The sequence below is a fragment of the Fundulus heteroclitus genome, chromosome 7 (genome assembly GCF_011125445.2).
Source record: "Fundulus heteroclitus isolate FHET01 chromosome 7, MU-UCD_Fhet_4.1, whole genome shotgun sequence".
NCBI classification, from domain to species: Eukaryota; Metazoa; Chordata; class Actinopteri; order Cyprinodontiformes; family Fundulidae; genus Fundulus; species Fundulus heteroclitus.
In genome coordinates, this window is record NC_046367.1 from 16,274,464 (window position 1) to 16,301,477 (window position 27,014).

At 40.4% G+C, this 27,014-nt stretch overlaps 1 protein-coding gene across 2 annotated transcripts; it reads left to right on the forward strand.

Moving 5' to 3' along the window:
* Positions 1–617: 617 nt before the first annotated feature.
* Positions 618–26,966, forward strand: si:ch211-269e2.1 (cohesin subunit SA-2). 2 transcript variants are annotated; one of them, XM_021317448.2, is made up of 32 exons: positions 618–744; positions 1,030–1,140; positions 1,254–1,341; positions 4,872–5,036; positions 5,807–5,903; positions 6,108–6,184; positions 6,283–6,354; positions 7,700–7,904; positions 8,216–8,367; positions 8,468–8,541; positions 8,674–8,797; positions 8,882–8,980; positions 9,930–10,009; positions 10,084–10,191; positions 10,267–10,387; positions 10,492–10,597; positions 12,174–12,277; positions 12,393–12,485; positions 12,567–12,653; positions 14,851–15,051; positions 16,519–16,595; positions 16,689–16,776; positions 16,851–16,931; positions 17,877–17,969; positions 18,059–18,233; positions 21,110–21,246; positions 23,463–23,564; positions 23,650–23,801; positions 23,894–24,022; positions 24,112–24,302; positions 26,084–26,156; positions 26,248–26,966. In XM_021317448.2, exons 2-32 carry the CDS (start codon positions 1,091–1,093, stop codon positions 26,381–26,383), a joined length of 3,537 nt encoding a protein of 1,178 aa, XP_021173123.2. In that variant the 5' UTR covers positions 618–744; positions 1,030–1,090; the 3' UTR covers positions 26,384–26,966. The 2 variants fall into 2 exon arrangements, with proteins under 2 accessions (XP_021173123.2, XP_035994942.1); XM_036139049.1 differs by lacking the exons at positions 26,084–26,156; positions 26,248–26,966 and having other exon boundaries at positions 23,894–24,020; positions 24,112–24,231.
* The last annotated feature ends 48 nt before the right edge of the window (positions 26,967–27,014 follow it).

Here is a 27,014-nt window from a genome sequence, read left to right on the forward strand (position 1 = left end):
AACAACCTTTTGTGGTTTATCCTCCTTGCAGAAGCCCCCAGCATTCAAATCTTTCCCATGATTGTGTGGACCACAACTTACACAGCTTTAAGACACAATTATCAAAATCAACTAAAAAAACGTTGAAATATATAACTTCGTGTAATCAATCACTCGTGTTTTACTTTTTTTGAGGTGAGTTACCGAGATCCAAGTTTAAGATTGAGACGCATCTGTTCGTAAATTTCCGACAGCCACGATGTGCCAAAAACAGATAAACAGCGCCCCCTGCTGTTAAAAGTGATGCAGAACAAGGAAATGCCGCCACAGCTCCCCTCTGAGTTGGCTTCTCGCGCCGCGGGTCCATATTATGGACCCGGGTGATTTAAATATGATAATTAAATGACATTGTGATTGTTCAACTGTAAAACTTTACAGCAGAAATAACGAAGCCGTCAGTTTCTGTTAACGGTTGATGACGTATGGGTCCCGTGCCGCTGTGTTGCAGCGGAAAACCCAAACCGGCTGCCACAGCCGCAACGGGAGGGACGTTACGTGCGCTCACGTTCCAGAGCAGCCTATCAGGTCTCTCCATTTCGGTTGGTAGCCAATCAGCTGCGGGTTAGGCTGTCCGACAGCTTGACTGTGAGAGGTGGGAGGCGACGACGGAAGAAATGAGGGGAAACCTTTGAATTGTTTCGCTCTGACAGGCTGCAGACTAAAAACCGAAGCCGCAGTGCAAACCCATGAAGCTATGTCATGGAGGTAAGTTTGGGAGGTTTAAAAGTGACCCGAATGCCGCCGTTTACACGTTGTCAGGCGTCGTTGCTGTCTTTATCGGATTAAAGAAGCCAAATGACATTTCTTTCAATTTTCACAGATCACATTTAGGCGTTCTGCAAAAAACAAGCATTTAACACAAAATTGTACATTTTAACCTTCTGGTGTCTGCTATGCTCAGAGCAACTAAGCTCAGCTTCTCCTAGAGAAAGAGGCAAAGTTGCGAGCGGTTGTTATTGTTTACGGGGGTCTTGTTGTTGTTTGCACAAGCATGCCGTCAGAGCTCTCTTCTTACACCACGATGGGTCCAGCATGAAGATCTAAGGAGGAAATGATACCAGAAGCTTCTGCTGCAGTTGCATCCAGGTCTTCAGAGAAAAAGTAACTATCAGTTACCAAAACTGTGACTGGCACTATGTTTAATGTAGTCTTTGATTTTATGTAATCAAATGTGATGTTTCTTCTAATTTTTTAAATTCTTTTTGTCTTTCCAGGGCAAAGTCTCAGGTTGGGGCGACTTCCTCTGGAGCTGCCAGTCACTCTGAGGATGAGTCGGGGAACGAGAACAGACAGAAGAGTGTGGTGGGTGTCTTCTGATGCTTGTGCGCGCTGTTTTCCTGCAGAAATGTACAAGCCAAGCAGGGAAAGAGTGAAGGCACCCATCAAGCGAAGCCAAGGGCGAGGGGACACTTTCGTAGAAACACTGTGCCTTGCAGAAGTATTTGTCGGTTGAACTTTTTCAAATTATGTCCTGTTACAACCACAGACTTTAATATATTTTTATGAGGATTTATGCTCTTAAACCAAACACAAAGTAGTTTAAACTAAAAAAAAGTTTCCAAATAAAACCTGAAAAGTGTGTCATGCATTTGTATTCATCCCAACACCTTTCACTTTAATTACGCTGCAGTTTTTTGCAGGGATTTAGATGTTTTTCTTTTATAGGTTACCTTTTTATGGCCTCTTTCCATCTTACCATCAACTTCCCTGTACCTGCTCAGGAAAAGTATTCCCCCACCATGATGCTGCCACCGGCGTCTTTCACTGTTGTTCTATAACCTAACCCTGCGTTAACATTCCCCAAAGCCATTCTCTCATTTGTCTCATGTATTCTTTGATCCTCGCAATGTTAATTGTTGCCTAATTTTCCTCTAATAAACCCGTGAGAGAGCTCGAGTCATTAAATCGCACGCCGGCTGTACGGCTGCTGTTGTTTTTTCTGCATGGAGGTCTCCTGATGCACGTGTGGGTTCGCTCCCAGGTTCTCCAGCTTACTCCCACAGTTCAGAAACACGACTGTTAGGTTAACACCGTAGTCTCTCAGAAGAAACCCTTTGCTTTTACTATATGTGTGCTTGTTTTATCCTGCTTTGTGTGTCTTTGTTGCTGGAAACATAGACACTGCGTCTTGCCCACTGAGAGCTGGAGATAGGGACCAGCCACTGTGACTCTGCAACAATAAGTGGTTGTAGACAACGAATGGATGGAAGGAAAGGTTACTCACTGACTGTTTTGCTATTTAGTGGACACCTGAAAGCGTTTGGTTGCAGTTGATTATATTTAGGGGTATTAAATTAAAGGGATCTGAATACAAACAAATGGTACACGTTTCAGATTTTTATTGATGTTATTTACAACTAAGGATCCTTTTCCTTTCACTTCACGTTTTGCACTACTTTGTGTTGAATATACACAATAGAATCCTAAACTTGATCTTGATCTTCATCAAATAATTAAAAAAATAATTTGTTTTTGTAATTCACGCTCAAACTGGCTCCACTCAGGGCTGTGTCCTCTGCTCCCTGTTTTTCATTATCCACCCTGACAGCTGCAGGACCTTTCGCACAAACATCTTCTGAAATTCTCAGATAACATTGCGACAAGATAGACTTTATTGATCTCACAGTGGAGAAATTCACGTGTCACATTGGCTCTTATAATCAAAAGAAGGTGCCAAAAGGAGGAAACATGCATGAGGTATATACAATGCGTCCATATATATACAGTGGATCGGAAAGAAAAAAGAAATAGAGATTTAAGGTGACTTATGTACATTTAAGGTGACTTATATCCATATGTATTTGACGTTGTACATTGAAATGGTACCAGATAAAGAACAACAGTGAGGTAGTGAGATAACTGCTGAAGTCTCCTATTTAACAGGATTATTGCACAGGTTATTGCACATTAGTTATTAAATAGTAATTGCACAAAAGTTATTGCACAAGTCATTGCAGTTATAGTGCAGCATTGTAAAGTCTGATGAATGACCTGCGGTAGCGCTCCTTTTTACAAAAGGTGTATTAGTCTTTCACTAAAGGAGCTGTCTCCTCTGGTGACAACAACTAACTTGATTTTGACATGGGCAAGTCTAAATAACTGATGATTGATCAGTTTGGTACAGAAAAGCGGCACTATTCATGGTAAAGAAGTGAACATGGTACAGAACTAAAGGTTTTTGGCAACAGTCTTTGACTCAAGATTGAATTTGGAGGAGAATATAAACTGTATTGTTGAGGAAGGTCAATGAACAGTTTATTTGCTGAGGAAGCTCAACAAATTTGGTGTTTGTAAAAATAGACCACTTTTACCATGGCTACATTGAGTGCTTGTTAACCTTTTTAAGTTGGTTTAAAGGCTTGTCTGTTATGGGAAAAATTATTTGCATGGCATTGTTAAGATTATGGGAGCCCAGCATGAAGAGCAGAGCTCCCTTTGGGACAGAAGAGCTGTCCAAAAGGCAAAAGTAACTGAATATGAAGCAACTTGATCCCATACTTGCAAGATAAGTCCCTCTTAGAAATGAGATTTGAAATCTCAACAAGGATCCATCTAGATAAATACTGTCTGTCTGTCTCATGCCCAAATAGAAGTTCCTTTGTTTCTTTTGCTATCAAGTTGATGAATTAGCTTAAGGCTCACCATTGATTTTGATTTTTTATTTTTTTTGTCTATAAATAAAAAAATTAAATAAAAAAAATAATTAAATTTATGATTGTCCTTGTATACACAGCAAAACAAACAGACAGTGGCTTGGGCAAAAAAAGCACTTTACCAGGTATACAAAAACATTGCATCAAGTCTCTCTCTCTCTCTCTCTCTCTCTTTCTCTCTCTCTCTCTCTCTCTCTCTCTCTCTCTCTCTCTCTCTCTCTCTCTCTCTCTCTCTCTCTCTCTCTCTCTCTCTCTCTCTTTCTCTCTCTCTCTCAGAGCTAGCATGTCACATTAGCCTCCTCAACATGCGCTAGAAATGGGTTCCCAGCGTTTTCAAAGTTCCCATTGAACAATTCCTGAAGGTTCTGACTTTCTCCATTTGCATTAATAACATGAAGTCTATGATCCACGTTGGAAAGGAACGGAGGATTTCCAATTCTTTAAAATGAGTTTCCAAAGGTCGCAGCATTGATGCAGGAAGAGCTTTAATTGTTCATGGGGTGCCAAGAATGGTTAGCCCAGCATCAGACAGAAGAGGCTTTTTATAGGCTTTAGAGTACCAATCAAATATTTTATGAGAGAAGCTCGTAAAAGAAGGACAGAATCAGAAAGCATGAGACAATGTACCATGTGATGGTTTACATTTGTCACAAACTGGCGAGACAGGGTTGCAGATCCAATGCAACCGGGCATCTGAATAATGCAAACAAGGGACAATCTCTAAATGTATTTTTAGCCATCATTTTGTATTTAATCTGAGTAACAAATGGGTCTAACTGCAGTTGAAATACTGTCTGGGAATAATCATGTTTTTATAAATTTTTTTTGGCTGTATCTGTATAACAGCCTTATGCCTTGCTACTGTTTGAAAGCCATCGGTCCAGAATGAAAGTGGTTAACAATGTAGCACAGTCATTTTATACAAGTTAACATAACTGTTGCATTTCACGTTTCTGGATGTTATCATTTCCTTGTTTATATATCAAGACAGACTATTAACCTTTTAGACGTTTATCAATCTCATTTTGGATATTCTTGAGCATTTGTGAGGATTTCTCTGACGGAACAATTTATAAAGTGCACTTTAATTTCCTAAACCCACAGACCTTGTGAATTTTGTCTTTGATTTTCAAGAGATCCCATTTAATTCATGTTTAAATGAAAATCTTAACTCTGCAGAGACGAAGAAAAAGAGCCTGCAGTGTCTCGGAGAATGTCAAGCGCAAAAGAGCCGGAGCGAGTGGCGGCGGTGTTAGAAGGGCGCAGGGCAAACATGCCAAGGAGAAGCAGGTGGAAGCCGTCACCTTGTTTGAGGTGATCACCATGGGCAAGAGTGCCGTCCAGGTGAGATGGGCTACCATACGCACCCTACTAGTAGACATCTGCTTCAATAAAGCATCCAAAACTGGATAGTGTTTTTTTATTGGAATAGTTTTCTTGTCGTTGATGTAAAGACCTGTGGAGGTCCACCACTGGTCCATCTTATCCCAATTTGTGGATAATAGCTCTCACTGTCGTTTTGCTGGAGTCCCAAAGACTTAGAAAAGGCTTTTTAGCCCTTTTCACATGGACGGTAATAATATATTTAAACATTGGGCCAGGCCAATTTGTATAGGTTTTTTTCCTCAATAAATGAAATAATCTTAAAAAAAATGTTTTTTTCAGATTTTCTTTATTTGACATTAAAATGAATTTGTCTATTTTAACGCGTCAACAAAAGGAAAGTCAATAGATATCTGTAGGGGGACAAATGCTTCACAGCACTGCATGTAGAAATCAAGTGTCAGATTGGCGATAAATGATTAAAGAACACCAGGTCTAATGCCTGAAGTTCTTTCCATTAAGTTTTAAATAAGAGTTTAGTTTTTTTTTCTGGGTTTTTACATTTTTTTGTTGTTTTTTTAAACAAAGTAGGCTGACAGGAAAGAAGGTTTGAGAGAGGGGGAAAGATATGTGGTAAAGGACCTCAGGCCAGAACCGAGCCTGTGTCAGCCGCACTGAGGACTAAGGCCTCCGTATAAGGGTCGTCCTCACTACACTCGCGCCATTGGAGCACAATAAGAGTATTTTCTAATTTAAAGGAATCTCCTGTCTATGATTTGATGTGTCAAAAGGCAGTGATAGATGACTGGATAGAGGCGTACGTGGCAGACAGAGACTCCTCCCTACTTGACTTGATCAGCTTCTTTATCCAGTGCTGTGGATGCAAAGGCAAGTAATTATTGCAAAGACAAGTATATATATATATATATATATATATATATATATATATATGTGTGTATATAAAATGTGTATATGTGTGTGTGTGTGTGTGTATATATATCTGTATGCACATTTTCAAGTTCTTTCCAATAGCCAGAAACACATGAAACTGGTGTTATGTGTGCCTTCCTGTTGTTTTTGTATTTTTTCCAGGGGTGGTCACAGCAGAGATGTGCCAGAGTAAAGAGGACAAGAATGTGAAGAGTAAGATGGTCGAGGAGCTGGATGAGGTAAACACCTTTTAATTTTGTCCTATTTCCTCTCCTCGTTGATATATAGAACGTCATGTTTTAATGGATTGGCTTAAACAGGTGTGTGTGTGTTTCAGGCTGCTGGTCTGCAGTATAAGCGATTCCTCGCTTTTCCATGGATCCTGACGGTCACCTGGCCCATGGACGCAGTCAGTACATGCTTTCTCTTCGTAGCAGATCATTTATTTGGACATTTTAGTCAGAATTAAAAACAGGACCGGAAGGAAATTTCAGTTTTTGTTGTACTGTAGTTACATGCAAAAAGTTTGTAATTTACTTTTATTTACAAAATGAAAGTAATAGGAGGACAAACATTCATAAAGGTGTACAGATTAAGCTATTTATGTAAAATGCCTTTAAACCAAAGCAAAGATTTCAGGACATTAAATTCTTTCCAGGTCTGTTTAAGAAATGTCCCGCTCTTGTAAAATTATCCTGTTTTCACCTTTCTCTCTTATTGATAAATATTTCCTGCGGCCCTCACTAAACGATGAGCCCAAGGGATGATAGTTGTCCACCGTGCACAACTGTTGGAGGGGGTTGGTTTTTGTATTGCTTTTTTTTGGAATGTGGCAAACAGACCTGAGTCCTCATGTGCGCCTGACGTAAACGTTGCATATTTCCTTGTTGTTGAGTGGCGGAAATACATCAGGAAGATAAACTGTCTGTGCTTCCAATACAACATTTATATTTGAAGCATTAAAAGAGCTCAAAATTATTGTTTATTCAGTAACGTTCCAACCGTGATTAGAACCTGGAGCAAATCCAGCCTGGGTGCTCAGAAGACAAACCAACTCGTACAATACTGCTTTGTTTGCTTTTTTTTTTCTATTCAACAAAGACAAAAGTTCTTCTCTGTTTTTGTTTTTTTTAGGGAAATTTGATAACCACGCATGTCACAGTGGTTGTATTCTAAATAAAACCAGGTGCATATAAACGCACATCATGATCAGATTAATTGATCGTGTGCCATTTTAAACGCTACAATCCGATTATTTTTTTGTTTTTTAATCCGAGTACATTTCAATCCGATCGTGAAACGTTGTGCATGTAAACATAGCTACTGAATCAAGAGAAAAGCACCAGGCCATCCTACAGGCAACATGTGATATAAACTGCTGTTTAGGAAAGTGATCTTCTTTTCCTGGCGGAACGCAAAGATTGGCTTCAAAAAAGAAATGCAATGTTTATAATTACGCTCATTTTTGTTTGGAACGTATTTACGAAAATTAGAAAGATCCTATCAATGGGTTTTCTGGAAAAGTGTGAAATGAAAAGGGTGTGTTGATTTAGATTTTTTTTTTTTTTGTACATGTTAAAGTAAATTGCATCTGCCGTCACAGCTCTAAATTCAAAACAGAAGCATTGCTCTGCTTCTGCATAATCACGCTATTTGTTACTGTGTAAGGTTTTCCATCTGTATGACATAAAGTAATACTCAGATCCCCGCCACTTTGTGACGTCATCCTCCTTCTGTTTCCCTCTCGACTGCAGGATAGCGCCGAGTATCCTCTCGTTCAGTCCGGACCGTCCGGTCGCTGGTTTCACACGGAGTTCTGTGACTTTGTGTCGGTGCTGGTGGCTCAGTGTCAGCACAGCATCCTTTTTGACAGCTACCTGATGAACGGCCTCATCTCGCTTCTCACCGAGCTGTCCAACTCATTTGTGAGGGCGTTCAGACACACATGTACGCTTGCAGGTAAGATAATACGGAAAGCCAGAAGGGCCAAAAACAGGGGTTTTACAGGTGTGTCTTTGACGTATTGTTTAAATGTCGATTAAGGGTTGTTTAGGTACCGTTTATGCATTTGCTGAATTCAATCTTTCATGCACTCTACAAGCAATATGCAAATTATGATTTGTTAACGGGGAAATTACATGGGAAGAAAGCTTTAAAGACACAGAAAGTTAGGTGTTTTTGGTCCATCTGGTTTTCCATATGGATATGCTGTAATCGTCGAAGAATCTGACATGAACTCTGGCTTTTGATGTGAATGTGTGCGTAACAAGCGGTGAAGTTGCTGAGCTCCCTGTTGGGCGTGGCTCTGAGCCTGAGCGTCGGCATTGAAAACAGTCAGAAGCTGTACGACGTGCAGAGGACAAAGACAGTGAGACAGAAAAGCACTCAGCAACTGGACCGAATACAGAAGAAGATCTCTGAGGTAAGAGGCTGCTCTTTCTGTAGAGTGAAGATGTTTTTTTCCCCCTTATATGAATGAATCAAACGTTAATGCCTCCCGCTTCCTCTGATGCCCCTAAAAGTTGCAGGAAAAGAGAGTGGAGGTAGAGAGCATGATGGACATCATCTTCAAAGGAGTTTTTCTCAAAAGATATCGGTACACAACATTTCTTACATTGCTGTCTGGCAATTTCTTACAGTGTGTAACTTTTTCCTGTGAACAGGCGAGGTACAGTATATTGATTAAAGTATGTGCCATTATTTTGTATCCATCCGTGTGCCTGTGCAGGGACATGCTGCCGGAGATTCGCTCAGTCTGTATGGAGGAGTTGGGCTTGTGGATGAAGCTCTATAGTTCTGAATTTCTCAATGACAGTTACCTCAAATACATTGGCTGGATGATGCATGATAAGGTCAACTGTAGCTGTGTTTGTAACATTTAAGGCTTGTCCAAGAACGCAGAGCAGCTCTGAAGCCCTTTACGTGTCGTCTTTCAGGTACCGGATGTGCGTCTGAAGTGTGTGTTAGCTCTGCAGGGTCTGTTCGGCGATCCTGTCCTCCTCCCTAAACTAGATCTGTTCATCAGTCGCTTCAAGGTAAACAAACTCCCTGTTTAAAGCTTTCAGCTACACAGCATGCCTGTAACCGGCCTACAGTGCCTAGCAAAAGTATTCTCCCCTTTAAACTATTTAGCATTTTGCTGCGTCACAACCGCAAACTTCAGCATCAATCAGAGAATAAACATTTTTTTATTATGTTACTTTAATGAACTGATAACTTTACAAGATTTCTTTTCCTTATGTGGCAAATTTGCCCTTACTGCAAAGTCTCCTATTCCTATTTTTGTTTTATGTTTTTACCTTTGTCTGTACCTCCGTTTACTTTTGACTTTGCTGCAGGGACACGTGAATTTCCCCACTCAGGGTCAATAAAGATAACTGGTGTTCTTCTATTCGTGAATAGCATAAATCTTTATCATCGACCAGAATCAAAAGTAGCCCAGATGCCAGTGGTAACTCTGGAGGAGCTGCGCTGTTCAACAGCTCAGTTGGATCTATCAACACAAGACCCACTAGTCACTGACTCCCTAAATCTGGCCTTAATGGAAGAGAAGCCAGAAGAAAGCCACTGCTGAAAGACAGTCACAAGCATTTACTCAGGGGCCGAAGGACAAAATAAATTCATGCCACACCTTTCAAATCTTTTATTTGTACAAGATCTGAAAACCAGTTGTCCTGTTTTCTTCCACATCATAATTATGCGTTACTTTGTGTGATGAAGTAATGCATAATTGTTTCTTTTAATATTTTTCCCAATAAAACACTAAAGTCAAGTGGTGTGAACATATATGCAAGGCACTCTAATCTAAAGGTCAATCTTCTTATGCAGTAAAAAGATTGTGGTATTCAATAATAGCGCTGAATTAAAAAAAAATCTTTTTGAAATAGGTCTTAAGACCTATGAAAACAGTGGGCTGGGGTAAAGGTTTGAGTTAACAGGTCCGTCCTTTATCGCCGCTGCTGATTCTCTGCCGTCGTGTGCCAGAAACGGCTGCTCTCCATGGTGCTGGATAAGGACAACGAGGTGGCGGTACAGACCATGAAACTATTGGTGCTAATCTCCAGGTGAGTTTTTTTTTTAATGTTGATTTCTATTTTCCTCCTTGGCCTTTTTTATGGTGTTCTTCTTCGCTCCTCAGAGCTACAGACGATGTGCTCACTGCTGAGGACTACAAGCAGCTCCTTCAGGTTGTTTTCTCTTCTCATCGCCCTCTCGCAGCCACTGCAGGGGAGCTGCTCTACTCAAGGTACAAAGACCTCCATCTCAGATCCAAACCAACAAGGTACTTGTTTTTACGAAGAACTTCATCGGTCTGTTTCAGGATTCTCTGTGCTGTAACCCCTACCTCTGATAATCGGGATGAAACGAATGAAGAGGAGGAGCAGAGACAACAGATGTTCGTCAGACTTAAAGCTTTACTGCAGTTTTATCAGGAGTCTGAGGTGAGAAACAGACTGGATGTTTTTACAATGTAGTTTAAAAACATGCTTATTGCATTTCATGTTAAAGTTTTTTTTTCATATTCCCTGTTCAAATAAACAATTAGCTCCACGAACATGTTGTTTACCTGGTGGACAGCCTTTGGGACTGTGGTGGATCTCTGCTGAAAGACTGGCCCACACTCACAGCAGCTCTGCTGCAGAACAGCCCAGGTAGGAAGGTGACTGTGTAAGGTGGGGAAAAAAGAGTAAACAGTCCTTTTTATGTTAAACAATAGTACAAAAGTAAAATATCAAAGCTAGGGTATGAAAGTCATTGATCTCAGGCATACTAAAGAAAAACTCAATAAATACAGCATGATATCAGGAGCTCTTTAGCAACAATAATGTGCTTGTAGGTGACTAACTGAGACCTACACACACTTATCATATGTCCAGATCTTTATCTTAGACACCATCCAAAAGTTTCTACCAAATATATAATAACATCCCACATTTTCAAATTCCAAATTTGAAAAAATTGTGCCAAAACTGTGCCAAAATGGCACAAAGACAATAGGGTTCCGCCTGGATTTTGTTCAATCTCAACATGTATAATTTATTTTTTGGGCATTTTAATCTCATTTACTGTGGCCCAGAATAATTTACTCTCAAATTTTCACATGCACATCATCCTCCAGGATCTCTGTTAGTTGATAACAAGATTAGCAGTTTAGGCATTGTACAAGTTGAGAAATGCCTTATAAAATATGAGTATGCATTTTTTGTAACATAGACCCTCAGGCTTAAGAGGTTAAAGCATGCGTTACTTATAGTTTAGGGACTTATTAGTCCACTTGGAATGGGGTACTTGCACTCCTGCAAAGTCACTACTCAATGATATACTCTAGTCAGCCATTATATTCTGCATATTTTCACAAAAAAAGATAACAACAAAATAACCTGCAAAAAGATATAACACAAAAGTATTTGACTCAGATGGCTTCCATATGAAAGTGCAATAATGTGTTAGAAATGGACCCAGTCCATGTAGACACCAGACATTTAATGAGACCTCTGATTCTCTGTGTCTAAAGAACCAAGTTATAGCAGCTATAGCATGATCGTCTCTAGAGGTTCTAGAAGAAATAAAACAAGGTAAACTAAATTAGACCAAAATTAAATGAGCTAAACTAGACTAAATTAACATAAATTAACCTTTGTTTAATATAGTCTAACTTCAAATAAACTAAGATAAGCTAAAAATTGGTTACGCTAAGACAAACTAAATTAAGATAATGTAAGCTAAGCTAACATAGAGTGAGCTAAGATAAACCAGGCCAAAATAAATTACGCTCAGATAAATTAGAAAAAAAATAAAATAAACCAAGGTCAACTACGACAAACTAAATTAAGATTAAAACTAAACTAAGCTGAAAAAAATTATTAAGTTAAGATAAACTAAGGCAAGCTAAGCTAAGTAAGGATATGGCAAGCTAAACTAAAACAAGTTAAGAATAAATAAGATGATATTTAAGTAAACTAAACTCTTAAGATACAATAAGCAACAACAAAAACAGATTGGACAGAATATTGTTCTCGGTCTGTCATTTAATTGCAACAAATCTTTAAGTATTGATTGTTTTAATCTTTAAGTAATCTTTAAGTAAAGATTGTTTAAACCTGTCTAGGCAATAATTATGGAATTTTGTAAGGTTTTACAGTATTTTGCTAGTAAATTTTGCTAGTATTTTGCTACGCTCAGTTAATTTCCATACCTGATTTCAAGCCATGGGTTTTTGTGTTGTAGGTTTTACTGCGGCAGAACAAGCAGTGATTGTGGAGATCCTAGTCGCGTCGGTACGTCAGGCTGCAGAAGGGCCAGCTCTGGTGGGGAGGAGCGGGGCCAAGAAGGTCAGTGTAAGATGGTGTTATTTAATTAAACAAAACTGGATGACAACTCGCTTTTAATCTAGTATAACATACGTCTTTAAATGGAAATGCCCTGAGCAAACTTTGCTTCCCACAGGTCATGAGCACCAGGGAAAAGAAAATTCAAGCTGACGACTGTCTGAACCTCACTGAGCATCTGTTTTCAGTGCTCCCCAAGTTACTCTCCAAGGTATTTATACCAGTAACAGCAGTAACGGCAGTATACATGGCAGGGTATAATAATATGAATTATGTAATTGTGTTTCTGCAGTTTTCATGTAGCAGTGATACCGTTGCTTCCCTGATGCGGATTCCTCAGTACTTCCACCCAGATAGTCAAGAGGCTAAAAACGCGCAGGTCTGCATCACAGCTGTTCAGTGATAAAAGTGTTTTGTGTTTAAAAAGTTGGTGCTAGTTAGGCTTTAATTAGAAAAAAATTAACTATATTTGATGAGGTTATTCAGAAATGGAAATGGAAAAAACATGTTTTTTATATCCATAAACTCTAATCACACCTTTAGGCAAATGACATGTGATGACATTTGGATGGCCTTGCCTTCACCTACACCCACCTACCATCACAGTCAATATTCACTTTCTTCATCTAGCCAGGCTGGACAGCCAGGTAGAAAAGTTATATGCATTACACAACGTTTCCTTTCTGTTGATTGTATGGGACATGCATGCACGCCCAGCAGATCAGCCATCAAACCTGGTATAAAGGCAGCGCCTTACTGCGATCCCTTCAGTCCAGCAGAAAGAACAGAGTGAGCCTCAGAAAGGGCTTTTACATCAAATCGCTAAAACCGTACCAACATGTTTGCGGTGAAGACCAGCCAGAGACAATGCAGATATCTCTTACAGGGACCCCTCTGAATAGAGCCCAGGATACCTCCACGTCCCTTGCTTAATATTTTCTAATATTAAAGTAAAGGAAGACCCCTGCTGTTGTTGTAAGCGGGAGAGATAGCCTCCAACACCAAATGAGAGAGCCTCTGTGTGGACAGAGCCTTGTTCCTTGCTGGATCGGCAAAACACACAAACGGCTGATAACACAACCTCACGCCCAGAGTGCGGCCAATGTAGATTTTCAGTAATGAGCACAGAAGATGCGCCTTTCCTTTCTAGACAGAAGCAAAAATAGGGGTGTGAAAACTAAAAAGCTCAGTAGTCAAAGATCTGTTGTCTGATGGGATCACTTTAGGGAGAACCTAATTTTTTGGCCACAAAGTGACCTTAAAACCATCAGCTGAAAACTGAACAGGGGGTGCACTGAAAGTGCCTGAAGGTCCTCAACCTGTTTTGTAGTGGCCAAAGCAAGAAGCAGAGCTATCTTAAACGACGGAAACTGTAAATCAACTGTTTAGTTTAGTTGTAAAGGCATTTCCTTCCAATGCCTTTACAACTCAAGGGAGCAGTAATGGTCTGGGGGTGGGGGACTGGTTTGTTGTTTTGATGCTTCAGTATTTATTCAGCCACACAGCGGAGCGTTGCTTGGTGCAGCACCTTAAAGGGGGAGCTCAGACCAACCGTACCGGGTTATTGGGCTGTCCGCATCCATCATGCTAATAACAGCTAGCGTTAGTTTGTTATCCTGGAGGCTTGTTACGTCACCGTAGCAAATGCAGGAACTTTACTGACCTTCTAGTGTTCTCAATCATCCGTGTCGTACTGCTTAGGATGTACCACCATTCACTATTCCTTGTCTACCTGAGAAACCTTCTCCAAACAACACTTTTGTGTTCATGTTGACAATAAAGAGGGTCGCATGTTTTCTTCTGGCTGTTCTCCACATGTTAGCTCACTTAAAAGCTGCTAAAGTATTTTCTTCGTTTTTTTTTTTGTTTTTTTTCCTGCTCTTCACTAACCTCAAGCTATTAATGTGGGGAAAAGTTAGAAAACTGATCTAGCACTCAGCGGCCAGACATGCTAACTAGCACACTGCAAAAAGTGAACTGAAAATAAGTAAGATTTTCTTGAAATTAATGTATTACTCCTTGATCTGAGCAGGTAAATAAGATTATCTGCCAATGGAATGAGTATTTTTACGCCAAAAATAAGATAATTCGATATATTGCACTTGAAATAAGATGATGTAGATGAATTGTTCCTATTTTAAGCGTAAAAATCTTATTCCATTGGCAAATAACCTTATTTGCCTGCTCAAATCAAAGAAAAATAGACTAATTTCAAGAAATATTTTCTTATTTTTAGTTCTATTTTTGCAGTGCAGGCCGCTGTGGCTAACGCCAACAAGGGCACTTAAGCTGGTTTTGTAAAACCTAAGAAGCAGGGAGCTAACTATAGCCCAAATCTAGCAGAGGATGTTCTCGGTGAGGTGAAGAACATATAAACTGAATAACGACCATGAAGAGAGGGGTAATTAAATGCAGGCGGGGCTATCCACCTATCATTTACACTTAATTTGCCTAAAGTTGTGATTAGAGGTGTTTTCAGTCAGGCAGTTTTATTATTGCCTATTCTTTTGTGTCCTTAGTTGATACTATGATTTAACAAAAATAGTTAACCGTTTCAAATGATGCCGTTTGTGCAGTTAGTTTCGAGCCTGATGACAGAGATGGCAGCTGTTTTGGACCTTCACTCGAGCCCTGCTGTTCTGGAAGCAGCGGCTCGGACTTACCTCAGCCTGTGTGGCGACGGGGCAGCCTGGGCCTCTGCAGCCAGAGCGTCGCGGGACTCTCTGGTCCAGCGCTGGGTGGACCAGCTGACTGGGCTGCTGGGGGAGTCTCTCAAGGTGGGTGAAACTGTTGCCCTTCATGAAGCCAAACGGATTAAGAAATACCGCTGTAGTCACCTGTTGTTAGTTCCTTTGTTATATCTGGGAAGCTTTTGTCAGTTTTAGACTGAATAAATACGTGTGGCCAGATATCCTCAGGGTTCCTACAGTCTTTAAAAGTGAGGAACAGTCGGGAATTTGATTTGAACATTTTCTAGGTCTTGATATGTATTGAAAAAAAGAATTCAAATCTATTATTAAAAAGATCTGAGCCTCCGGGCTTCATTTATCATTCCATTGCCTAAAACATAAAAATCAGAATTTCCAAAAAATGTCTGGGTTTTTACACAAATTGACATTTAAATTACAGCATTTACCTTTGATTTAACACTCGATTTACAACTTGAGTATTTGTCCAATTTGAATTATGTTTCTGGATTTTGAATCACTAACAGAGGTCAGATAAATGCACTTTCGTTTAAGAATAAAAAAAAAGCCCATTTTAAAGCTTTTTCAAGATGTAAGCCTTAAAATAAAGGAATTTTATTTACACGTTTTTGGCATTGAAACACTGAGTTTGTTTTTACAAACAGATTCAATCTTTTACATCAGTTTTTACATGCAAAATAAATTTGAAGTCCCAAACTAAATTAGCAGTATATTCTAGTCCAGATGTTGATCTTGCTAATTAGGGTGAATAAAGCGGTGAAATAGCAATTTGTAACAGTAGCTCCTCCAGCATGGATACTTTTTCTTGACTTGTGGTAAATGTTTTGCTCTCAAATTTCCAAATGTTTTAAAAATTGCCAAGAAAAATAATAGAATTTTTAATTGGAAATTTATAGGAGCTCTTTACTCTTCCGATATTGTTTGTTGTTGTTATTTTTAAACAGTGGGTCTGTGAAACTCTACAGACCTCACATCCTTCCAATAATTTAATTACAAAAGTCTTATTGATTAATTGATTTGGCTGCAGACATGCAAAACATACAAATTGAACATTGACATTTACAAACAAAGATAACCAAAAAGGCTGAAGCCACAGCTTAATATGCCGGCCCTCCTTTACAAAAAACATCTACCCATCAATTGTTTTTTTCTTTTTCTTTATGTCTTTCCTTTTGTTTTTTCTTTATTCTTTTCTCCTTCCCTATTTCCTTTATTCTTTCCTTCTTTTTCCTTCTTTCACATTTTTGTCTTTACTTTTTCTTTCCCTTCCTTTTCTTTTTCCCCTCTTTCCCTTCATTTTCCTTTTTCTTCTCACACAAACAAAACACTCTTAAACTTCATTGTTACATTAAGTGAAGACAATTTATTTTTATTTTAAACAATACATTTAATTACTCTTCTTAAGATTTTCAATTTTGTTTTTATTTTAAGATGTATTAGTATGCCTGCATTTCCTATGTGTGTATTAAATAATGAATCCTATCTAACAATGACTAATGAATCCTATCCATAATTTTTTTGTTCTGTATTTTGCAGGGAGGCTGTTTTTCTGCTGAGGAAGAGCAGACGAGACAAATTGTGACGACACTGAAGAAACTCAGAGCTTTCCACAAGTGAGATTCCAGCGATGCGGACGCACAGCAAGTCAACACTTCAGCGCCATTGACTTCTATCGTTCTAATCTCTTTCTGTCCGTGTCATGGCAGCTGTCACGACCTCGGTCGATTAAGCGTGTTTGACCTGCTGTCTCCTCTCCTGACCGAGGACGGCAGCAGGGGAGGAGCACCACCTGAGGTACCGTCACTAAATAAGGCTCTTTGCCGTCTGCGTTCTCTGTCCTCTGTCGTGATTTGGTGTCGTTTCCACAGGTGCTGGAGGAGGCGCTGCAGTGCATGTCATTCGCCACGCTGTGGTCCCTCAGTACGAGCGGCGAAACTCTGACTTGCAGGGTGCGTTGCATCTTCATCATGCTTTTCCTTTGCAGTCAATATTTTGCCATTGATTTTCCCAGGAATGTTTGATTACATGCCCTGTGTTGAAATCTGCAGCAACGGACGTCTAGCATGAAGCTGGATCAATACTTGACCTCTCTTCTTGGCAAAAGTGTTGCCGTTCATTTAAATCGGTTGCTTTCTAATGGGATCGGAGCTAACGTTAGCATGCTTTATTTATTCCAGAACCGCTTTAGATGATTGTTTGGGATCATTTAACGTGTTGGAACAGCCAACTTTTCCAGGTTTCAACCATCTAGGTGTTGAATTGAGGTGAAGAATTTGCAGGTAGTCCGCCTGCTTCAGTATTTGATCACACTTTGTGCAATCTACCGGTACCACAGGCAGCAAAATAGTCCCACGGCGTGGTGCGGCCACCACCATGCTTCACTGCTGCTGAAGTGTTTTTAGGTTTGTTCTTGCAGGTTTATAGTTACTAATTTCCTTTCATCTGATGATGACCGCTTGAGTCCGGCAGACTGTGGTCAAAAGCAAAGTCCAAACCATGGAAATCAACAAGTTTGATCTAAAATATCGATCATATCATGCATCTTGCTAGCTGGCTGAAGCTTATTGATGGCAACAAAAAGAATGGGGTGCACATTTCCAATCCATTTAAGCAGATTTTAGTGGGGATGTATGCCTATATACGAGCCTGTATTCATAAAATAGAGAAAAAACGCATTTAAATTGCTCATTGCTTATGGTATGATCATGCCAGAATAATAAAGGATGGTTCAGATGCGTTCTTAGAGGGCTAACTATTTTAGCAGATTTATGCCCAGGATAAGTGTGTTTCCATAATCAGGAGTGTATTTTTCTAATTTTCGATCAAGATTTTTCAATCTGGATTTACACATCTGGAGATGAGACGTGTTTTGTGTGTTTTTTTTTTTTTTTCAGGAGAAGGCTGTGGCCCAGAGGCTGCAGCTGCGTCTCTTCTGTGAGAGGAGCCACCGGTGTCTCTCCCACTGCGACCACGGCGTGAGGAATCAGGTGCAGCAGGAAGCAAGCAGGATGAACTTCTTCTCGCCGTCGTTTTTCTCCTCCCACATTCCCACTAACCCCAGCTTCCCTCGCCGTAGGCCTTCCTCGGCGTGTGCGATGTGCTGATAGCTCATTCGTACCAGCTGCAGGTGTGGGATCCCACCTGCTTTGGGCCACTGCTCTACACGCCCAGTCCCAGACTGCAGAGGGCGCTGCTCACCTTCGTGTGCATGCACGTGTTTGTCGTCCCAGACTGTGACAGCCAGAGTAGAGGTAAGAGCTCAGCGTCTAAAAAACATTGTTAATTTTTCATATAGGTCTTCATCCATATTTGATATTTCGCTGCTGATTTAAATGGTCATTTGGCGGTTGTTGCTTCAAGGAGAGAAAGGTAGAGGGATATCCTGTCCTAAGGACTCTGCTGTTATTTGTGAATAAAAACCATCAACGTCTTTCTTTTGTCCAGCAGTTAACCTCTCAGGATGTTTGCGTCTTGATAAATTGATTGTGATCTTAGCCTGAAAGCGTAGATGTTCTTTTCACATAGAAAACATGTTGGTCCAATATGTTTCTACCGGGAGAAATGTTGCTTGATATAGCTTTTCCAGGTGTTTTCGTGATGTTTCTGTCTTTAGCTGAACGTAGGAAGGGAAAAATCTTTTATCTTTTATCTGTACAGCACTTTGGTCAACCCCGGTTGTTTTAAATGTGCTTTATAAATAAAGTTTGAGTTGAGTTGAGTTGAAAAAAAAACCACGTCCTTTAGGTGCATAAGAACTAACTTTAATGACATAACACAAATTACCTAATAAAATCAAATTATCTTCTGTGAAAATAAACATAGGCTCAGTGCACTAGACTCAACCTGCTGTAAACTAGTGGTGTTTGGATTGGATCAGGATTGGTTAGTTTATACTCATCATGGAGCCGCTTTTAACCAATTAATTAATTTATTTCTCGACAATACTCCACAGACTCTCCATGGGGGTTTAGGTCGGGCGAGGCTGCTGTCCAATCAGGCTGCCAGTAGCGCCGTAGTCCTTAAAGCAGGGATTGGCAGTTTAGGCGGCGTGATGAGGTGACAGGTTTGTTGAAGAATAACATCAGCTTTATTAAGTGTGTCAGCAGGTGGAAGCATGAAGTGCTCTGAAATCTCCTGGTAGACGGCTGCGTTGACTTCAGACTTGATAAAACTCAGCGGACCAACTTGTCCCCATCCTATTACAGATTGTGGAAACTTCCTACAGATTTCCAAATGAAAAGCAAACTTTATTTCATAATTTCCTTTTCTCCTTGGCCCGAATAAAACGCCTCTGACGTTGCCTGTGATTCAGGAGTGCCTTAACACAGCTGTAGCCATGTGCCGAGTACGTCTGTGTGTGGTGGCTCTTCAAGCTCCGACTCCAGCTGCAGTCCTCGTCGTGTTAACCCACCGCAAACTCTTTAATCGGCTTTGTTTCACAATCCTCTCAAGACTGCAATAATCGCTGATGCTTGTACACCTTCTGTTTATCACAGTTTTTCCTTCCACTTAACTTTCCGTCACTATGCTGAGATACAGCATAGTGACGGAAACAGCCAGAATCTTGCGGCTTATATGACTATATGCTGGACATCTCGTCTTTTCCTCAGGCTCCTCCATTAGAGGTAGTATGGTATGTAATATTTTTGTTTTCTGAGAAGCTCAATTTGGATTTTTAGTAGTTGTAAGTAGCAATCATGAAAATAAGCAGAAATGAATGCTTGAAATAACTGTATTTGTGTGTAATTCATCGATGTAATCTGAGTTTGACTTTCTGAATTGTAACGACTGAAATTGATGAAGTTTCTGATAATGTTCTTACATATTTAGATGCCGCTGTATGTCTCCTTCAGAGGTCGACAAGAATAATTAGAATATTAAGAGGAAAAAAGGAGGTGGCAATAAAGTTTTAGGATATTTGCAACTCTTTGGGCCTTGCTTTTCCTCCGCAGCACCAAAAAAAAAAAACAAAAAAAAAAACAACAACAGGCAACTACACAAGGAAAGCTGTTTAAGTTTTATAGTTTATAGACTTTCACGCCTACAGAAGCTCTGTGTCTCTGCCGTGTTGCACAGTAGATGGCAGTGTCACTCCGCCGTGCCCGGACAGCGAGACAGCGATCGACTGCCGCCGCCTTCTGTGCTTCACAACCACGCAGATTATTAAATGCACAACCACACGTTTGGCTTAATAAGTTACCGCAGCGCCGCCCGCCGACTGCAAATGCCTCCCGATTTCCAACCTGACCTGACAATTGACCCCCCAATTACAAAGGAGGCCTTGTTAATACCTTCAGACTGAAACAGGATTGACTAATTTGTGTGGAAGCGTGTTCGACTTTGTTATGCAAAGCGATGCAGCGTGTAAAGCGATGACGGCGGCGGGCTCCTCTCTGATTCATAATGAGGAAAACAAGAGTGGCGCGTGGGAAAAGCAATAAAAAAAAAAAACGGGCCCGTCTCTTTGCCGAGTCCTGCAGGTGAAACTTCTGACTTCATTCACTGTATCTAAAATATTTCATTGTTTTTCCAACAGCTTCTGCTTCCGCAGACTTATTGCATCCCTAAAACGGGGAAAGTCCAGGAAAGCCAATAACTGTCCTGGTGGGAATCTCTTAAATGCTCAAGCAAATATAATGCAAGATTATTGGTTTTTGAACATGTAATAAAAAGCTATTGTTTTATTGGATATTCCTGGTAATGATTTAGTTATATGGACAGTGTTTTCTATTAGCTGCGGGATCAGAGATCACTCAGAGGGCAGGGGCGCCGGGGTAAATCAAAAAATCAGGGCAATCTCTTTCCGTGAGAAAATTCCATTAACTCTGGCTCGCCTCCGAGCCCATTTTATTAGCCCTGTGAAAGATTGAAGCCACATGGTGTCACAACCATAACTACAGTCTGATGTTATCTTTGATTTCCACCTGCTAAAGCCATTGTCCCAAGACTCCAGCTCTCCCTCCGCGTCTGGGCTTTGTTCTTTTTCTTTCTGTTATATGATTCTGTGCGCGTAATCCCGCACCTCGCTTTATTCCCATATTTTGTCTGTTTTTTAACTCTTGACCATTTCACATCCAATCACACGTTTCAACCACACCCCACTGCCCCCCCCCCCTCCCCTCCTCAGTCAGTGAGAGCTCAGAAGTGGAGAGGCTGGAGGAGCTTCACAGGAGAAGAAGCGTGCTGGCGGCTTTCTGCAAGCTGATCGTACACGGAGTGCTGGAGATGAGCGTGGCAGCGGAGCTCTACCCGTTCTACGTCAAGGTGAAGGTCGACTCGCTCAGATAGGCATCGCACCTGTTCACGTTCATATGCAGAGCTTTTTTTTTATTTTTCAAAGATCAGTGTTGTACCTGCGTCTGATAGGGTTAAGATTATGATTTTTGTTTTAGAGACGTAAAAAGATTACAAATCGAACTAATAAATGAACACCAGCAGCAACAAAGAAACAACTTTCCAATTAATTATTAATGATGGTTAAAACCAAATAATTGTCATATATCATATTTTTTTTCCCGCATTTTGGTAAAAAGAAGTAGCTTTAATAAATATTACTTCCAGAATTCAGTCTCTACATAAATATTGTTATGAAAGCATTTATTTAGGAGGCCTAAAAAAATGAAAAACGTACTGTTTTGATAAATATTCACCTTCACATTTCTGTAACACGCCAGTTGCACTTCTGCATGTCTTTTGATGTTTTATTAAAATGCAAAATGTTCAAAACAACAAATTTAATTTTCTCTTCACGGGAATGAAGTTATTAAAATTACTTTTCTTTCCTGATGACGCTTTCATACTTTAAAATGACTTATTGTGCGTTCCGTTTGTACTTGGAAGTAAAAACGTCTGAGTTCCCAGTCCACAGTACACATGAATGCCATCCGAAGGCTCGAAAAGTCAGACAGTCAGGATGGGGTCTCAGAAGTCAAGCCTGGGAATGACATCCTTTCAGTTCCAAGTGCCAAATACAATGAAAATTACTGTAGTGTTAGTAGTACTGTACCTTTTGTATTTTTCTCCATTTCATACTGAACGAAAATATTGACTAACAGAGGTTTAACATGTATGTTTACCTCGGTTTGAAAAGTAGAATATAGCTGAATATAGCTCATACAGTACATCGAAAATTTGATTTGATATAAATTAATTACATTAGGTATAACTGATCCTAAGTGTAAATATATATAGATTATATAGATTATTTTTTGATATTGATTTATTTGTAAATAGAACTTTGAAATTGAATTTCTACATAAATTTGTGTTTAATTCATTCTGGTCCATCAACACTGTATTTCAAATATAATGTGGCTGTTGTTTATGAACTGACCACAAGGTGGCAGCAAATCGCTGTGTCTTTGAGCTTTCCTATGTGTCAAAAATGCATCAACAAGCACTACAGCTGCACTAAGGATGGTGGCAGAAGTTTAAAAGTGGTTCAAAGAGATACAAACTGTCAGAAGTGCCGATAAGTAGTTTTTGATTGAAACTTTTTACAGGGGGCATAAGGTGCTTCTCCACTTATTCGTCCTTTTTACCTCAGAGCCAGCAGCAGTGTTGTGTTAAAAAGTTAATCTTAGTCTAATTTGAAAAAAGCACAAAGTCAAAATCACAGAAGTGTTTAGCAAACAGCATATGTGATGGTGACAAATATGGTTCTTTTTTTTATATCCACACATATCTCCCAATCAGTTGGTATGTAGATTGTTTCTAATGACTGATTTTGAGTCTTGGTGACCCCCATAAAGCCTGACTTCAACGGTGAGCTTTGGAAAAGCTTTTTTTTTCTTTTTGCCTTCCTTACCATCCTTCTCACTGTGTGTGTGCGGAGGAACAATTAATATGGATCCTCATTCACATCATATTTATAACCCAAGGAAGACAAGAAGTCATAGTTTACTGATTAGAATTTCCTGATTCACGGGGAAAAAAAAAGTATAAATGGGAAATTCTTCCAATTCTAAAAATAAATAAATATATATATATATATATATATATACTTGCATTAGCATTGCTAACACCAGTGCTTTTGCAGACACTGTCTTGTTGCAGCAGCTTTAAAGTTTGGGCCAATAGAGGCTTTTACATTTGGATGGTTAGCCAAATACCTTTCCTTCTGTTTTCTCAATCATCGTTTTGACAGCGTACACAGACATTTGTTCTTGGATCTGCACTATACGCATTCAGCCAAGAATATGGAACAGTCCAATGTTCAATTGCCCACCATAACCTTATGTTAAAGAGAGCTTTTACTTAGAAGTATGGCATTAAAAAACAAAAACAAAAAACCCTGCAGCCTTTATATACAAGATGAGGGCATTAACTCTCACCAAAGTAAAGCTGGAGTTGTAGGGTCAAGACGAGTGTCTAAAAACGAAGTATATTCTCAGCCAGCTGCTGACCCTCTACAAGGAGTCTAAATATGTCTTTCAGGGATAGATTGCACAATGACTTTTTTTGTTTTTTTTTTGTCCCCAGCATTACAGCGACTTCGGAGACATCATCAAGGAAACGATTTACAGGACCAGGCAAACGGACAGGATGGAGAGTGCTCGTACCCTGGTGCTTTGTTTGCAGCAGGTAAGGCCGGTTGGCGCATAAAACCAAAGCAACCTTTTCCTTCTGCCGGCGGAGCCGCTGACGCGTTGTCCTCCTCTCTCCCCAGCTGTTCGTTCAGCTGAAGCGGGAACAAGAGAGCGGCGGCAGGGCTCACTCGGGCGTCCAGACGTTCACCTGCATTAAGGAGCTGGCCAGGCGCTTCGCCCTCACGTTCGGGGACCCTGCCAAGTTCCGCGAGTGTCTCGTCATGATCCACAGGTCGGCGAGGGGGGGCCCTCGTCTCTCTCCGCAGTTTCGTATTTGTGTCTGATTTTCTGTCGCTGACGTCCCTTCTGCGTGAACATATTTAGGAACGGCGTGGAGTTCGTGTTCCAAGAGTTCAGGCAGACTCCAGACAACGCGACACCTCCGTACCTCTCCTACCTGACCATCCTTAGCGAGTTCTCCAACAAGCTGCTGAAGCCAGACAAGAAGACAGTGTGAGTGCTGCGAGCAACAGGGACGTTAGAGTGATATGAACTTTGACATTTCTCAAACTTCTGTGTTTTTTTTTTTTTTTTATTCGCAGGCTCTCCTACCTGCAGAAGCACACTGCTGAGCACGTAATTGACCTCAGGGAGGAGTGCTGGCAGCCGCTCATCTACTATCGCGCGTCTTTATTGGCTGTGGCAGAAACGGAGGACGCCGCGTCGTATATAAGCTCAGACAGGAGGCACTGCCTTCACAGTCGCTCTCCTGCCTCCAAACAGAAAGTGGAAGGTGCGACACCGAGCCTTTCGTTGCAGAATCAGAGGGCTCCTACAGTCTGGGACAAGTGGGGGATTTGACTTAACTACTTTAAAATTCTAGATAAGTTTGGAAAAAGAAAAAAATTTATATTTCCAGGTTTTATTCCCTTTCCTATTGTCTAAAAGTTCCCTCCCTTTCTTCTGTTTCCTTCCACTCTCCTTCCCTTCTTTATGTTCCTAATTCTTACCAGTCTTTTGTTCCTTTTCTTCTTTTTTCTTTCCTTTTTCCTTCATTCCTTTATCACTCTTTCATGTCTGTACTATCTTGTGTTCTACCTCCCTTCCTATCCCGTTGTATTATTTCTTCATCCCTCGTCCTTCCTTGCTTTGTTTGCGTCCTATCTTGTATCCTTCCAAGTGTTCTTTCTTTTCTATATCCTTTATTCCTTCCTTTTCTTGAATTTCTTTTTCATTTAGTCTTTCTCTCTGCCTTTTTTTCCATGTCTTGTGTCTTTCCTAATTTCTTTTCCTCCCCTCTTGTGACGTCCAGCTTCATGGCTTGCAGAAAGGGGCTCTGGCTGCCATAGTTACTGGTATTTGCTTTACCAAGGGAGGCTTTACATCTAGAAATCCTCCCTTTACACCAAACCCCTTGATTTATTGTATAGGACATTTCTCAAATCCATCAAACTGCTAAATTTAGAACAGCCCAGTGCGTCGCGGCCATCTTGGTGTCGGACAGACTTTGTAGAGTGGTGATGGTGAATATTACACCAGCAAATATAATGGTGGGAACAAAACACTGCTGCTTCGGTGTCTGCCGGAGTGACTCACGATACGGCAATCGTGACCATATGGAAGGAGTTTTTTTTTTTTCATTCCTTTTCCTAAACCCGAACGCCGAGAAAATGCCAACGCTGGATAGGAGCGTACAGGTGGGAGGGCATTACTGTTCAGACGTGACCAAACACACCTGTGTTGGCTACATTTCGTCTGCGTTAAGTGGCAAACAGCGGGACATCCAGACCCAATACCAGCGGCTGCAACGTCTCTGCAGGGAATGCGTATTTTGCTTTTTCCCAGCAGAATGAAAACGACAGACAATCCACACTTCCCTCCTCCTCGTCGCCGCAAACACGGCCCACACTGCAACACAGGGTGTTTCCTGTCATGAGAAATGTCCCACTGCCACATTAATGTGTTACGTACAAACCGATGCCTTTGTTTCTTTCTTGTCCGATATGGATCGTGATTATCCGTCACAATTAATCATTACAATGTACCCACCAATCGCTGCGAACTTTAGCATCTCAGCCACTAAAACTATACATCAAGTACGGGTGTCGAGGGCCGTGAAATTCTACCCAGCAGCTCAAATATATTATTGGCATGAAGAATTTGCATGCATGGCACCTGAAATATAATATCCTGCTAAATATTGTGTCCAAGCAGTCCTTTGCAGTCGCCATATTGCGCACATTGATATTTCCGAGGACGAGTGCAATTCATCGTGCAGCTCTAGTTTTGTCCTTTGTTCCCTTTTTTCCTTTGTTGTGTCCTTCCTTTCTTCTCTTGCATCATTTCTATCCTTCCTCGTGTCCTTTCTTTCTTTGCTCTTTCCTCTCGTGTCCTTTCCCTCTTTATGCCCTTTTCCTTTTTTCTTCATTCGTCATAACTTCATTAACTTTAGTGTTTTAGATTTAAAAATGATCCTAAAGGACTGGGAAAAGTTGAGTCTGTGCAGGAAGCCTTGAAGTTTGTTGGATCAAAACAAGTGTTACCTCTAAATTGTGTTTTTTTTTTTTTTTTTAGGATTCAAGTCCTCTTGTCAAACTCGTCCAACAGAACAAGTCGGTAAAGTGAACAAACCCAGTATCAGCCACAGGTAAGTACTTTCTATGCCGTTTTGCTGAATAATATTCACAGAACCATTTTACTCTTACTCTGCTAACATTTTTACCGAACCACCTCCTCAGTCCTCAGGCGAACGCAGGCGACACGGATCCATTCTCTGTTCCTCCGGAGCTTCGTGGAAAAAGCTTCAACATGGCTTCAACTGGCCTCAGCACCTACAGCGAGTCAGATGATGGCAGTGTGGACGTTGAGCTATGAGGAGTGGGAAGGGGTGGGGGGGGGAATATGACAAAAACTCTATACCAAGTATCATTTAAATAATACCGTTGTTACCAAACGGTATGTTTTGCCATATCCGAAAGCGTTTTTGTGCTTCCAGCAATACTTGACACCTGATGTATCAGGTTGCAGTTGTGTCAAACAAATAAGCTATTTACTACTAAATGGATCCAGGGTTCCCACACAGTCTTTAAAAGTGAGAAATGGAAGAAGTGTGAGAAAATACCAAAATCGAATGGAAAAATGTTTGGGTTTCTAGACCTGGTTCTGCTAGTTATTTTATTTAACTACACTTTTTGAAAAGCATTGTTATTGTGATTCATATTTTGAAGATATAGTCTTAGATTTGTCACATCACAAACTGAGTTTAACATTTTAACAATCGATTGTTTTATTTTTTGCGTTCCTAAATGTCCACTCATGAACTAAACGGTTCATGCTGGGTTTAAACAGTGATGATTCTCAACAAGAAGTGATTAAGGCTACCTTCACACTGCAGGCCTTGATGCTAAATTCCGATTTTATTTGTGAAATCAGATTTTTTTGCGTGGTCGTTCACATTTCCAAATATATGCGACTTGTATGTGATCTCCTGTGTGAACTGAATTCA